We start from the raw sequence: 16,441 nt of genomic DNA, 5'->3' as shown, positions 1-16,441 counted from the left end.
GTGGAGCCCATGCTGCACACAGTTTCTTGTTTACAGTGCAGCAGTAAAGAGAAATCTTAAAGGAGGAACTCTGGAAAGAGCACTGGGTATTTGAGTGTGCCAGACTGATTGAAACACAGGTTTCTCTGATAACCTCCTCACTTGAAACAGCCTTGTGGTTTGCTCAGCTTGTTTATCCTCTGCTGTGCACATGCTTCCATAAATCCAGCCAGGCTGTGCAGGTTCTAATCAAACAGCAGGCAGAGTGGCAGAGGTGGACTTCTACTAGCCAGTGCTGGGAGGCCAAGCGAGCTGGCTCTCATCTTAGGAGGACACAAGCCCGCAAGGTAACACACTCACAGTGCTAAAGCCTGACACACAGAGGAGTAATGTTTCTCTCTCACACACACAGACCCACACAGACAGCCTCACACCGATCCTTTGTGTTTATTCAGACATTAAACAGCAACCAACAGAGAGGAAGAGACAGCAGCCACGTGTGAACTAGCAGCTGTAGAGTCAGAAGTGTGTGGGCGATGTCCTCCATGTTTATAGATCAGAGTTAGAATGTCGATCAGTATGGAAACATGCACTCTCTTCAAAACAAACTGTACACCCATAACATCTTATTTAATCCTCTACTGTACAAAAAGTCTCAATTTTTTGTACCAACAGATTCCTTATACAAAAAGTTTTTTTTGTTGTTTTTTTAAAGTAACACTGTACAAACGCACGATTCTCCATCTATCATTGCTGCACTTTAATGTACAGTATGTTGGCTTGCGTTATATGTACTCATCATACATTCAGTTACTGTGAATGTATGATGAGTCCCAGGTTGTGTGAAATTGCTCAGAGTTCATGAGGAAACATGGGAAATGTGAAGTGTCCAATAGCAGAAGTTCTCCAGGAGAAAAGAAAGAGCTCATGTTGTTCCATGTGCTTTCAATTCTGGTGACGGAACTCAATCTTTTTTTTCTTTTGTCTGATGTTTGACTGATTGATATACTGGCTCCTTTGAGATGTAGGCTGAATGGAGAGATCCATCTGGCGTTTCACTTTGCTACACATCCTGAGAAAAACACGAGTCTACTTTCTTCTTTTTGTGTGGTTTTTTTTTTAAAAGAAAAAAAAAATCAACAAATTTAAAAAACTTTACAAACGCTCACAATAACAAGAGACCAATGCATGCCAGACGATACAGTCATGACGATTGAACACTGACCATTGCTCTCTGCAGCCACAAGAGTGCAGCAGTATGACACAAATCCAATACCAAACAGAGAGAACACTGATGATCTGACAGGCACGAGGATGCTACTCATCTCAGCTTTCTTGTAAATCGGTCAGTTTACATTCTGGACTGAAATCACATGAGTTGTGAATTTTTAATCTTCACTGAGCATTAATTTTTCTAGTTGATGCTACAAAGGAGAGAAACAAGTGAGAAAACATGTTGCTTGATTAAAAATCTAATAACTGGGAGATCTTTGTGTGTGAGCTAAATACAAAAATAGATGATTTGAAAATAAATGTAAACATAGAAAAATATATGTAATCAAATGATACAGTGTATACATACATAATCATATAATACACACACTCACACGCACACTCACACACACACGCACGCACATACACAATAAATGGTCACGTGACCCATGCTTTGTTCGATTAGTACAGTTATTAATGGACAATCAATATAAGAACTCAACATATATGATGATAATGTTGAAAATATATATTTCCTTCCTGTGTCTTTCATAGTCATGAAAGGGCTGAACGCTGTACCATCCTTTTGGATCTGGTGATGTAGGAGGGGAGTGGGTGTTTGGATTGGAGTTTAAACATGAAGGTCATCCCATGCCAGATGGAGAGGTCACCAAACGGAGCATTTGTGTGTGGGATTCATCGGGGAACTCTTCGGACAGTGGAAAACACGGGCAAACTCATCAAACTGAGAGACGCTGCCGATCACTCTACAGAAGGAGGAAACACAGGAAGCGCTAGTAGTGATGCAGAGAATAAAAAAAATGAAGAAAAGCTTAAGAAAGGTAATGTAACCAGCCTCATTGTGCCTATTCTGAGGTAGTTCAAACTGGCAAGTTGAGCTGCACTGCATCGTACCCACATTACCCACACCAACATTCCCCATCTCTCCCTCTGGTATGTCAGTGGCCCCTCCACCACCCCAGCATCCAGGTGTGTTTCACAGTACCTGTAGTGCTCTGGTGCATGTTTGTCAGTTAGCAGTTGCAAGTAGATGGACTGAGATCTTCTCTTCATACACCAATTCTGAAAAGAGAACATTGCACTTTAGTTGAAGTGGGACAGCCTGTGCTGAATATATTCTCTTTCTCCCATTTGAGGAAGTGACTTGCATTAAATACTATTTTGAGTTACCTATTATTTCTTTTTTTAAAAAAATACTAAATACTTCTACCACAAAACGTTTCAGAGGGAAGTGCAGTGCTTTTTGTTTTAAGAGCTAAAGCAGGTACTTTTCAGATGAACGTCTACTTCCTGATCTTTTCAGGAGCCCTTATAAAAAGCAGCTGGAGCTCCCTGTAGTTAATTGGAGCTGTTAGCAGTTTTACGAGAATAATTCCCTTCAACACATCTGAGCAATGTTCCCTCTAAGCTGCGCGCGCAACTGTGCACTGCTGGCACGGTCTCTGCGCACAGAAAATCTGTGTTGCGCTCAAAAAAAAAATCTAACCTGAAATGAAATTAAAATTAAAACTTTAACAATTCTGTTTTGCAGTGTTAGTCATTAAGTGACTGGCTGCTCCCATATGGGATTAGAACGATGCCACCTTATCCCATAGTCCAGCCAATAATGCGATTCACATTCGTATATACGCAGCTAACGGGCTGACAGGCTATGACAGCGTCTTTATGTGCCGGTGTTTTAGCTAGCAAAGCGGCGTGGCTGATGTGGAGCGAAGCCACGTTAACGACAGCGTGTACAACCATTGGAGATGTGAACAGGACAGACGGAACAATTGACAGAAAAAGTGTGGACTTTATACGTAAAACCAGAGTTATGTTAACAAAACCAAAAAACCCCACCCTTTCCTATTCGTCGAAAAAAGTACCATGTCGACCAATCAAAAAATTATATGGCAACATGGCATTTAGCTGTTTAGGAAAGGGGGAAGTTTTAGGAGTGACGGTGGTGTTTTGAGATGTGAGGGATTTGTGATGTTTAGCGCAAATCTTGTGTAGTTAGTGTGCAGTGTAGTCAATAGTTTTGTTGTGTGTGTCAGAACAATGAATGTTACAGGTGCTACAGCAGTGATACATCTCCTGTTGTCAGGCCTGCAGGTATCAGGCTTGTGATGTTCTCCTTTATCTCATAGTGGACAGAAATTATTTTTGGAGTGGCACAAATGATTTGTGTGGCATCAAATTTGATGCAGAACACCTGGTTGTTCTGTAAATAGTTTGAAATGTTTATTTAAAAAACAAACAAAAAAGAAAACGCCTTGGCTGCATTTTTAGGTAAACAGCTGCAAAATACTTTGTTGTTAGCATAAAGCAGTTACTTTTTTGTTGTTAGCATAACTCAGTTACTTTTTTGAAGAAGTAAATATATAAGTAATTGCACAACATTGGTCATTATATAATGTATTTTGCAGACAGAGTTACAGGACTCTCTCCCAGACCACAGACTCATACTCATAATACAAGTCAGAGCTTTATAAAAAAAAAAAAGAAAAAAGAAAGAAAGTTGTGTTTTCAAATTTGGAGTTCAAGTTAATTTTACTTCCAATAGTGTTAACATACTACACAGGTCATGAACAGGATTTTTTTTTCAATTTTCATTGTAAGTGGGCTAAAGCAGTTAATTAAAAGTAGTCTAACATAAATGCTGTAATTTGATTATTTAAATAAACGATGTAACTTGGATGGATTCGATGCTGGCGTGACCACAGTGCACACGTCTAATGTTGCTCACAGTGGTCCAAGGGACCGCTCAGGGAGTTTGTGTGTTCACTCAGACACATGAAAAATTAGAGGGAGAATTGCATCTTAGACAGTTTTATTAAAATACCCAGATGAGGTAAAATTACCCAGAGCTCCGTGTCAAGTTATGAACTCTAAATTAAATGTCTCAGCTGTATCCATTGTGGTTAAAGTCAGTTCCAGCTCGACTGCATAAATACTTCTCTTCTTCCTCTAGTCTATCCTGAGCAACTTGCCAGTCCATGTGTTAGACAACACAGCTAAACAGACAAAAGATTAACACTCATCACTAGACCTATCGCAATTTAGAATCCCAAATTAACAAATCTTCATGCTTTTGCAATGCATACAAACGTAAATGTATACAATGAATATATAGTCATGGAAATGTTTTTAAATATTTGGCCCTGTGGGATTCTTGAGGAATCGTTACCCTGCTAAGCAACTTTCAATAATTCAAGTTAATTTTATAATACTTACTTTAAATGAAATAGGTTACTGAAGTTCTACATTCATCCTTTACTTACTATAGGGATCTGGCAGCATATTGTAATGTCAAATATTAACAATTTCTGGCAAAGAACTGGTAATAAAATGAATCCTTGCCAAAATTTGAACTGATCAGACAATACTGGATAGTATAGAGGTGAGGTCTATATGTCCTATTTAAACACACATGAAATTAAACAAATCCAATTTTTTAAGCAACTCAATTTAAGGACATCACTTTGAGTGAAACAAACATAATTTTGTCATTTTGTTTACCAAAAAGTAGAAGCAACCCTTAAAAATACATTATATGCAGCCTGATATTTGCTACAAGTTCTTTGATAAGTGAAAAAGCTTGTTTGTTGGCCTGCTGTGCAGATTCAAAAACTTGACCACATTCATTTTGGTTGAGGTGGTTGAATTGCCTCAGGCGAAAAATTATGCCTGTTATTCACTCCAGACACACACACAGACACACACACACACAGACACACACACACACACACACACGACATTTCAAACAAATCTAAACCCATAACACGACTTTCAAATCACTTCCCTGTGGCAAGAGCTTTTGAAAAATGTCCTAAAACACTGCATGTTGCGTTATTAAGCGTGTCTAGATTTTGCCTCTGTTACATTAATCCATGAATTTCAACGATGAGTCATAACAGTTACGAGGAACATGGGTGGTATGGCGCTCAGAGACACTGTACTGTCGTCAACACTTTTGCTGTTTTGGATCCCTCCAAAAGTTAATGCTGCCATCAGCTAATGTTAGAAGCATTAGCTCCTACCTGCCCTCTGTGATCTGCAGCTCCAGCTGAGGAGGGCAGCGGAAGGATTTAATATGTAAATGTAATGAAATACGCTGGTGTGAATTCTGTGGAGAGGACTTTGGTGTACCTGTGCAAAGGCAATAAAGAGCAGCTGTTCATGGGTGTATTTGAGGCCAGGCAGGGGTCTCTCTGGACCATGTTCCCTCACCCACTTCTGATATGCCTGGGCAGAGAGAGAAGGAGAGTGTGATGGTAGCTGCTCAACTTGTGTCTTAAACAGTATATATTTTTAAGTTTAAATATGAACCAAAACCAAACAGGACCTCTAATAAAACAGTCATTATGTTTACTTCCATCAGTCTAACCAGCTGACTCAACTAACAGGAATTATGACCCTACTGGTGCATTCAGTATCACCATTTACTTATTTTAAAAGCCTTCATGTGCTTCCTTTTAACTTTTGTATCTGTGTGCACAAAACACTCCTTATTTCAATGTGGGCTGCTCAAAATGAAAATTAATTATGCCGCACCCTGGATTTTCCACTATCTGAGAAAACACACATGCAAGTATTCAAGTAAAAAGGAATTCAAATCAAATTGTTTGTCTTTTATCGTGATTCAGGGGCACTTCTGCTCTTTATTTTAATGCAAACAAAGCACAGTGGTTATGAAGAATAAAGAGAGGCGGATTTTGAGACAGAGCAGAGACTCATGGGTTGCCTACTAAAAGAGTGAATTCTAATTTCTAGAGTTCTCGGAGCCACACAGTGACCAAATTTGAAGAATGATCGTATCAGTCGGAACTTACATAGTATGACAGTTTCAGCCCTCCCATATCTGCTATGTTTTCTCCCAGTGTCAGACGGCCGTTCACCTACACACAAAGGTAAGTCGTAAAACACTTTACAGTATGTCATGTACATAAGGGATGCAGTTATTCAGCTGTAGAAATACAGTTTTTTATTTTTTTTTATTTTTTTGGTTTTGTTTTTACAGCTTGTACCATTTCACAGAAACATATTTGCTTTTAGGAAGTAAATTTTTTGTTCCAATTACATCACTTGAGATTAAAAATAAATCTTATCTGTCATATCTTTGCATGTATCTATAGGCTCCAGGAACCCAGGAAACTGAGCTAAGCTTAGCCAAATGTCTGGAAAAAGGTGGGGTAGCAGCTAGCGTCATGCTATCCCTAACTAAAAAAAATACCCATGCAGGAGCTCTAAAGAGCACTAATTTTATAATTTTATAATTGTTTGGTTCCTACGTGGCCTACATGTGTGGAGAGTCATGAACCCAGTTCTTTCCCTTTGCTTAGCTTGAACTAAGCCACATACTGTAAGCTAATCATCCGCTAGGCCAAACTTCATATTTAAATTACAGATGTTAAAGTGGTATCAATCTTTAACTCTTTGCGTTAAAATGGATAAATGCAGTTTTCAAAATGTCAGTCTGATTCTTTACATTTGAAAAAAGTACATAAATAAAGTGCTATTAATATTAGGTGTTTCACAAGGCAATATACCTAGTAACATGTTACGAGACCATTAAAGTTCGTATTCTTTAAAGCTGATAGGCTGGAGAGACATGGATTAAAAATAAAATGGTAAAAAGTGAAGTAGCAGAAACCAAGTTTTTGACTTTTTGACATCTGAGATATCATTAATCTTATGTCAACTGTCTTGCTACCATTTCAATAGTTAGTGATGTTTTTTTATTCAAAACTTGTAAATCCTTATACACTGGCTCTAGATTATTTTCTTAGACCTGACTTAGGTCAGTTACAGATTCATACTGTCTCTAAAATTGGCAGAGCACTTCTTTAGATACAGTAATCATAGCTCTGCTCAGACAACAAAAGTAGCATTGATCAGAGTTAACAAATCAAGGTGCATCAAATCACAGAAGGACACTAACTTTCTATATAAACCTAAAATCAAAAACACATATGTCGTACTACTGTAAAAATTGTATGCACAAGTAGCGACTCAAAAAGTGTGTGTGTGAAAGCCCACCCTCTGACTATAAACAGTGAAGTTATCGTAGAGCTTGACAATACATTCGGCCTTCTTCTGGAACTTTTTGTAGGACTCTTCGGTCCACCACTGTTTGAGGTTACCATGGCGGTCGTACTGGCCCCCTAGGGACATGAACCATTGCATCACTAAGATGAGGGGCAAAAGGGCGAGTGTTAGCATGAAGACAACACAACCTGCAACTTTCCTTCACAGTCCAAAGATCTGCCCAGCATGCCCAAGCCATTAGTGGCAAAACACTGAAAGATGTGGAGTTGATAGTGGTTGATGTATCCTGTTCATGAGCCAACAGAACAAACGGTCCTGCCAAATTACATTTGTACTTTTACAATTGATGGTGGACAATCTGGAAGAGGAGCTTTGCTTTTTTTTTCTGTGGATCTCACAGGGCAGCGCATTTGACTGGAAACCAAAGTTAAAGATTGTGCCTCAAAATAGTCTTTGCTGCACATCTGCCCAATAGAAATGTAATAAATTATATATATAAAAATAAATCACAGAACCTTTTTCAGTAAAACTGAACTTATCAATGCAATGATGGTAACACAAATGGGGAAAAAAACTATAGATGTTCAGATCTTATTGCAGTGGGTAATGGGTGAAAGGTTTGTGATTCTTACCCCAGTCATCGTATCCATGTGTCAGCTCATGACCGATAATTGCTCCTATTCCTCCATAATTCAGAGACCTGAGTTGGAAGGAGAAAGATGAACCTTACACAAACTCAAACTTTCTTGATATTGACAGCTCCCTGGATATTACACTGTACACTGTATATGTATAAACATTCTTTATCGGACTGTTTGCAACTGAACACAATCCAAACTGATAAATGGTAGAAAACTTAAGATTTGCTGTCATTTTGCTGACTTCATCCACTGTTTTTGTAGTCACTATTGTTCTCCAGCTGAATTGTGAGAACGGTGCTCACCAAAGTTGGTGGGTCCTTTGGAAAGTATACTGTTTTGGCTGAAGATGGTAGTTTTATATCTGTTTTTTAAATAAGTGGTAAACCTGAAAAACCTAGCTTAGTGTGAAGCTACTGGAAGCTAAATCTTGGGGGGGGGGGGGGGGGGGGGAGACTGGATATGTTAATGGTCAAGTACTAGTGTTACTGTTATGCTATAACCATTTTGTATCATTTGGAAATTGAATTTGACACAGTTGGGTTGTGCAGTCCACTGCTCACTGGCCCTGACCCCATGTTCCCGCTTAGCTCAGTCACTAGAGAAACCTTTCTAGACTACAGGCACCAAGGCTGGGTTGTGCCACTGTATCCATTTATTTACAACCCATGGAACTCCGTGCAACTGGAAATCTGTTCAGGTGAAAATGTTCTAGTTTGAACTTGGTATTACAGATGTCCAAAGTCTGGACAGTATGTACATTCCCGCGACTTTAGAACAAGGCTTTGTGCCTTTTGATTGATTTAAAGTCTCATTAAAGTCAGCTATTTAGCCCTTTCTCTCTGTTCCCTTGTCCCGTTGTCCTCCTTAGGAAATCTGCTCAGCCAAGCTAGGTAAAAAAAGAAAAACAGATGCACTTGAGATCTAATTTGGTTCAGATTGCTATCTATCACATTTGCCTTGCTCAATTGATTAGAAAACATCAAATTTTAGCTTGACGTGAGGAAACAATAAGCGCTGGGACCTTTAGCTGCACTGTGAACGTAAATCATCATTTTTAAAAATTCAGCACCAAGTAAAACAGGGACATGCCCACAACTCGTATACATTTCTCTCTTGTCGCCCCCTGCTCCCAGAAGGCAGCAGGTCGCTTCACCTCTCCTTCACCCTCACCCTTGGCTGGGGTGAGGTGTCTTTGCAGCACATGCAGAAATGGAGAGCGATGAGAGGGCAGACTCGGGGCTATTCACATGGCTACATCTGAAAATGACTTTCTGACAGCTAGTCGATACGCTGCCTCACACTGGGCTCAACTCCCTCGCTAAACTAACTGGCTGATTGAAGCTTCATTATACTTGACGTGATAGTGGAGAGCGGTGTGTGTGTGTGTGTAAGTGTGTGTGTGAGAGAAATAGGGAGAGTTTATGGGAGGTTAGGGCTACTGCAGTAATAACTTCACGGCGACAGGTGCACACACACTCACACGCTCGCTCTCCTACAATCATTAATTAATATTGATTAGCATGCATGGGAGCAGGTAGTGGAAGTAGTAGTGATCACCCCTAATGAAGACATAGAAATGTTAGCTAATGTTGGGCACACCAACCGTTAGGTCCAATTAGCCCATATTTGTGAGTGTGTGTGTGTGTTTATTCAGAGGAGCTGTATGAATGCAGCAGGTGTAGCTACTTGGACTGTATTGTATGTATCTGCTCGAAATGCTGCTCAGTAGTGGCGGCAGTGAGTTGCTGCTTTGGTTAACAAAGAGAGTTGAGTGTTGAGTGGAAAAATAGCTGTTTACCCACTCTTGCCTCAGTGCCGCACTGCAATGCTTTCTTTATGACCACACTGAAACTCTCTGGATTGATTTCCCTCCTTCCAGGCAATAGTTTAGTTCTAATTCACATGAGTACTGTATGAAAAACTACTTGTGGAGAGTTAAAGCTTACTTTTGACTGCTTTGCCACCACCGTGAACAATTATATTTCTTTAATTCCAAAACTTTTTCTAATTGGTTAGTTAATCCAAACAAATCAAACTTAGATTCTGTTATGTTCATTTCAGCTTTTATTCTTGGTCTGTAAAATAGCTTAAAATAGCAGTTCAAAGTAATTCCTGTTTGTCTCAAAACCGCCACAGGCCTTTACACCATCCACTGACTGTAATAAGCTATTGTAGTGTCTCCAACTTTAAAATAGATTTTCTTCTGATTGGCTGAACAAAAGACAGACCAGGAGGTGGCTGGGGCTTAAATGCTCATAGAAGGAGTTGTGTGTCTGACCACAGTCAATGATAGCTGCTTTGTCTGACATCATACAGAGCCAAGAATAGAAGAAAGGGCGAAAACTTACTATTTAGAGCAGTATGACGCCTAAACACACATTACTTTTTCATACTTTGGCCATGTTTAATATGCGCAGAATTGTGGTCAGAACAGTTGTGGTCACATATTTAAATTCATCATGGACATCAATGTAATTTGGGGATTTTAATGATTTCTTTGATCTCTTTGGTGGAGGTGGAATGATTATTATGCAGCACACATATTTAGTGACTTCAAAAAATAAAACTTCGAAACCAAATCTGAATTTATTTTGGATTTTCTTGATTCCCTGCATGGTCAAAAGTATGTGTCACAGTATAAGGGTACACGGGAAATAAAGCTTAACATTTCTGCTATAAATCACGAAAACCTGCTTTACCTTGTGGCCATAACAACTCATTATGTTTCGAACGATCTGTTAACATCTGTGTGACTAAAGTAGAAAAAAAGTGGTGGCTCGAAAGGAAGTGAGGTATTCCATGAACTCTTGGTATGTTCTGATAAACTATCTGCAGCAAGATACATTTGAAAAGCCGAAAATCATTAAATATACAGTATTAATTTTTAACTGTCTAAAACATACAAAACTGCCTGATCCTTTAAGAAAAATGCAACTTCATAATTTTAAAAACAACTGAGAAAAAAGGACTTATAGAGAGAGACGGGGAGGCTGTCTGCTTTCATGCACCATCATATTACTCAATGGGCTCAAATTTAGGTGACCTCTAAATGACACCTGTTCCATTAGCGGGACCTTGTTCAGTAATTGAGCTCTTGGTGGGTAGTTAAATTGGTTTAATCAGGTGTGGTGGGACTGGAGGGGAAGCAGAGGCTTCCCGGAGTAACGCAGGCTTCAATGACCTTGTTGTGGCCGTGGGGATGTTGTTGGCTCCCTGCAGACAGCAGCAGGGAAAAGGCAGAAAGCATAAGAGAGCTACTTACTGTGGAAACTCTGGGTTGTAAAGAGTGGGTTGAAGGATTCCAGCAGGAAAGACTGTAAGAGATAAAAAAAAGCAACACGAAGGCAGTCATTTAAAATTCTGATATGCTAAAACCAAAAGCTAAACCCTAAAATGTGCTAATTAGCCACTTGATAGAATAGAGACTCGTTTAGAAAGAAAAACTGTTTGAAGGAAATGGAAAACACTGAACCTTTATACCTGCCATGCCCAGGGTATTAATATAAATATGTCAATACACAGAACTATCTAGAACAGCAGAAACTCTAATTTGCCACTCTCAACAGCTTCCTCGACAGTCATACATGTCCATAAGTTTTACAACTTTTCATACTGATTTGTCCTCCGTGAACATTCATACAACACTAAAGTAACTGAGTAAAAAATGAACAATTGAGAGTTCCTTTTTTCACAATTTGCTATTGAAATGTCTATTTTTAACAATGTGTCGACAGTAAAAAAAAATAAAACAAAACAAACAAGATATTTTCTGTGAATTAAAAAATTATTATTGTAATTCAATAACAATTACTGTGTACAATAATTATCTGATTTTTTTTTGTAATTTTACACCTTTATTTCTACAATTTAAACCCAAAGACTTGTGCCTTTTTCTTGTTCTTACATTAAAATATCCCAGGGCCCAAGTGTGTGGTTAAACTTCTTTACGCTGACAGAAAGGGCAATTTCATGGATCTGCCCCGTTAAAGATCAAAGTGAGGTAGATGTTGCTCACGATGTAAAGTGAGTTTGACAGCCCTGATCTAGAACCTAATAATACAGTTGCTGCAGAGGACAGTTACAGAAACTACCTCTATTTGCCCAAATGTACAGCTGTGATAATAAGTTTGCATAAAATCATTATTAACTGTAGAACACAGATGGCTTCAAAAAACAAGATTTGGATGCACAAGTTTGCATTTATTTAGGATTTTCTCTAATCCACAGAGGACACAGGATATTTATGCCTGTGATGAATGCATGTAAACATCTGACCACAGCTGTAAAATCTGAGCAAACCCGCAGAAGCAATGTAGAAACCAGTCTCATTAGAAGCAAGTTGTTGCCTCTACCAGAAAATAAACTGGATTCACCAAAGTCTCTAATCTCTTGAACTTTTCCACATTTTCATACACTCTTCAAAAAACATTCAGTTTGTTAAAAACACTGTCATCTCTAGAAGTCCAAAAGAGATTTCAAATGGCAGCTCCTGGCGCCCTTTGGAGCTGTCAATCTTTGAATTTAATCCAGCCTTAAATCTTGATGTATCAGATTGTGTTTGACAGGCTGTTTACAGGATGTTAAGCGTCATGTTGTCTGTGTTCTCTAAAGGTCCTGAAAGTACAAAAAGAAAGTGATAAGCGTTGTTGTCATTGGCTGGAGAGAGCGTTAATCCACTGAGTGGTCAAAGGCTCGCAAACAATCATATCCAGGACTACTTCATCTGACTTTACAAAAATCTGACCAATACTGTATGAAGAGTATTGATTCTTGTGAAAATGAAAAAGCACCTGTAGAAGAGAAAATATGTCCCTGGCATTGAGGACAATTTGGGTGATGACCAGGTGATCACTGTGTGCAAATCTGACCAATACTGTAGGAGGAGTAACGATTCTTGTGAACTATTGATGGGTGCACAATCACCATAAGCTATTGGTCCTTTAGAAGGATAAGCTAAAAATAGATCCCTTTCTAAATATAAACCTATTAAGAAAAGTTGTTTTGTTAACAAGGTTACTTTAAGGTTAGGTTTGCCCACCTAATAAACAATATCTTTCTCAATTTTATTGTTCAAAATCCCCACAAAGCAGCAGGAACCCTGGATTCCAAAACATTTTATTTTTAGTATTACTCTTGACAACAATATTGTTATTTTGTGCATAAAGACAACTGTCTCTCCTAGATAAACAAGTAGTCTGCAGATGCCAGTTAATATATCACAGCCACAGGTGTAGTGCTATTTGTTTAATTACAGACTTAGTTGAGAACATGAAGTAATGCGATTTACCATCTTCATCAGTTACATACTGCTTACACCTCTCTCCTCCCTGGCACTGTCTTCTCTCTCTTTCTCATTTTTTCCTGTAGGATAGTTTCCTATAGTTTCCTGCTCTTTCTTTAACTTTGATGCCATCTCTCTCCCTTACACACTCACTGGTCTGGACTCCTACAGCTTTTCACAGAGTTAACGTCAGAGCTACAAATCTATCTGACAGCTCAGGATGAGTGCAGGATTCCTCCCGAGGTGGGCTGCGTTATTATAAACTACTCCACTGTGTAAACCTGAAATCTGTGTTACAGTTGACTTGTACTATGAGCAGAATAACACAAAACATTATTTACCATGAGAGCCCGACCTATCTGCGTATTGAACTTAATAACTGTGTCACATGTTTAAAGGTTTCTGTATACCATGTATTGCTTGCTATTTATTAAAGTCAACATTAATAAATAGCAGTTTAAGAGCCAGACATTAATTTTACACACTTACAAAGTTTAATTGCTGCATTTTGCCAGAGATTGGATTTTTTACAGTACAAATCTGTGAGAGGAAAAGCAAAACTACATCAAAGTGATTTGTGGAGCTCCACAGCTTGTGTTCAATTCTATAATTTGGCTAACACTCTTAAATGCTGCTAATCTATTGGCTCACTTTAAAAATATCTTGATTGGCTGCATGTGTCTTGGCTGCATGGGTAGCTCCCTACAAATATTTAAAGAAGTCAACTGAAAAAAAAGTTCACGGGCCAGATTTACTAACGCTCTACACCAGAACCAGAATCTCTTTTAGTGTGAAAAGGCCACTGTCAGCATTTAATGAAGAGGCAAAGTGTGAGTTTTGAGACTGAAAGCTGGGGACATTAATATTTTTTGTGGCTGGCCTTATTGGATGTGTATTGTTCCTCTTTCACAGCACAAAATTTTGGAGAATATTTAAAAAAGTCCTACAAATGCTAAGGTTTGCATTATGAAGTTGAATGCAAAATTTAATGCTGAAAAACGTATTTTGGCTGTGGGATTTGTGATTGTTGGAACATTTATTTATTTGGATTGAAAGAATGTGTCATTGAGATGGGTGGATGAGCCAAAACTGTGCCAAAACTTTGGGTCCGTCCTGAAACTCTTCAGCTGGTGGTTGGATGTGGTTGGATTAGTCCCTGCTCTTCAATAATAATCTAGTATTTAATTAAAACCAGGCAGAATGGAACTTTCAGGTTTTTAGGCACATTTCCGCATGAGGATCAGATTCAAACAACTCTGCATATCCTTTCTCAGCAGTGTGCAGACAGAGCAGTCTTCATGTAGTTTATCATCATTATTTGAATAATTTTTTGGTATCTTATTTATCATGATTACATCCAGTAACTGCCATCCTTATGACCTAGTAGAGACTGGTAGGCTGTGGAATCTTTTCTTAAGCAATAACATTTGTTTGATTTATTTTGTTCAAACATTAAAAAGATGTGCAATTCTTGCATCAAAAAAAAATCCTTTGCTCAGAAAGTTCAAGAAAGACATCAAGCAGGTGCTGGTGGTACATGAGCATAACTTTCATTTTGGACCTTTCGATCAACCAAGAAACGATGGTCAGTCAACCTTGATTGCGTGGAACACTATCACCACCTTTCTGGAGAGTAAGTTATACGTTTTTGACTAGCACCAAAATAGTACTTTAAACAAAAGACTTATTGAATTCAATAACAGGCCCTATAAACAGTGTTCTTAAATATATCTTGCAATTAATCAGTTTTACAACCTTTACACAACAGTTTTGCTAAGCATAACATTTCCACGTCAATACAACTGAAGTGGTGTCAGAAGCTCCCAAACTGCTGTGGTTAATGGAAAACAAAATGAAAAGTTCACTGCCGATGACTGCAACCCTTTGTGAGCTTATGTGGCTCAAAGAAGCAGCTGATGCAATATTACATCATCACCTACGTATGTCAATCTTATCTGATGCAATCTGTGAGAAACATTAGCATACACTTAGGATGGCAATTACAATTTTCTTTGAACACCAGTGTATATACGAGTGTTAAATAGGAACTTTTAATTAAACCGCTGATCTGTCTCCATGCGGCGTAAAGGAAGCCAAAGAGTCACACGTGCAATTAAAAAGGCCAACGTTATTTTTGATAGAAGAGCAAACTGGATGAAAAGAAATACTGGGGAAGAAGAGGAAGAGCTGACGGCGGACTGGATTAAGCGGAGCAATAAGAAAGAGAAATCAAAAATTTGTCTAGGTCCTGATGACTGTGTTTGTCTGAATCCTCCTGTCCTCCAGCATCAGCTTGCGAGCGGGCCATTGATTTTTCTGCAAGAGATTTAATCCAGCAGGCAGGCAGACGCCAGCAGCGGGCCAATCTTGGGAGAAAATGAGGGGGAGGGAGGGGTGACACGGCAAGGCTAGATTTGTTAAAACTCGGGAAGGTGTTACTGCTTGTTTTTCCTCCAGGGGGGTATTAGGTATGTGAGGTGGAGATCGAAGTAGAAAGTGAGCGATGAGAGGGAATATGATATGAGGAGGTGGATTTTTTCCCCCCTCCCTTCTTCTCGTGGCCATCGTATTTGGCTTGTTGGAAACAGACGGCAACATGGTGTAATTGTGTGTAACTAATGCGCAGTCCACGTCGTGGTGCAGAATGGAAATGGAGGAAGGATTGCGTTTGTCTGTGTGTGTGTGTGTGTGTGTGAGGAAACAGATGACAGAGAATACAGAAATATCAGCACATACACTGTTAAGGCACACACTCACCCATTTGGTTCTTGTTAGGGAGGTAGTAGGCATTAAGCGCCTGTGGGGGGAGAAGCCACCTGAGGAGAAAAAAAACAGTCAAACAAACAGGGTTTTACAGAAGGGATTCCTCTCTCTCTCTCTCACACACACACACACACACACACACACACACACACACACACACACACACACACACACACACTGAAATCACCACTGAAAACACACCCAGATCTGGAACAGAATCCAAAAACACCTCTGTGTGTGTGTGTCTCTCTCTAAACCCCCTGGTGAGAAGTATTCAGTGTGTGGGGTCCCACGGCTAAAGCTCCTTTCTGCATATGAAAACACGGACAGTTCCTTTATGGTAATCCACTTAAAGCCAGTCCAATCGATTGTCACGAAATCCCACAAATGACTAACGCTGAAAGTGTGAGATGCCCTTGTTCTAGGAGTGAGAGAATGATGGCTGCGTGTGGACTGCACAGACATTGAGGGGAGACAAACACAATGAAAATAAGTAGTATTTCTTTCTTTCTTC

General features: G+C 39.2%; 1 protein-coding gene across 6 annotated transcripts in view; it reads right to left on the bottom strand.

The window, feature by feature from the left end:
- Window positions 1–416: 416 nt before the first annotated feature.
- Window positions 417–16,441, bottom strand: part of ecel1 (endothelin converting enzyme-like 1) — a 59,243-nt gene continuing 43,218 nt past the window's right edge. For 4 of the 6 annotated variants that reach the window (XM_080888336.1, XM_080888339.1, XM_080888337.1 and 1 more), the window contains 8 exons: window positions 15,922–15,980; window positions 11,146–11,197; window positions 7,875–7,942; window positions 7,234–7,382; window positions 6,027–6,092; window positions 5,344–5,439; window positions 2,198–2,274; window positions 417–1,958 (listed from right to left, as the gene is read on the bottom strand). In XM_080888336.1, the coding sequence (XP_080744462.1) occupies window positions 1,859–1,958; window positions 2,198–2,274; window positions 5,344–5,439; window positions 6,027–6,092; window positions 7,234–7,382; window positions 7,875–7,942; window positions 11,146–11,197; window positions 15,922–15,980 (667 nt within the window). In that variant the 3' untranslated portion in view covers window positions 417–1,858. The remainder of the gene's footprint in view (window positions 1,959–2,197; window positions 2,275–5,343; window positions 5,440–6,026; window positions 6,093–7,233; window positions 7,383–7,874; window positions 7,943–11,145; window positions 11,198–15,921; window positions 15,981–16,441) is intronic. The other 2 variants (XM_080888340.1, XM_080888341.1) reach the window with 1 other exon arrangement.

This window comes from Rhamphochromis sp. 'chilingali' (genome assembly GCF_963969265.1).
Source record: "Rhamphochromis sp. 'chilingali' genome assembly, chromosome: 8".
In the NCBI taxonomy this organism is placed as follows: domain Eukaryota; kingdom Metazoa; phylum Chordata; class Actinopteri; order Cichliformes; family Cichlidae; genus Rhamphochromis; species Rhamphochromis sp. 'chilingali'.
This window is presented reverse-complemented; position numbering and strand designations above follow the sequence as displayed.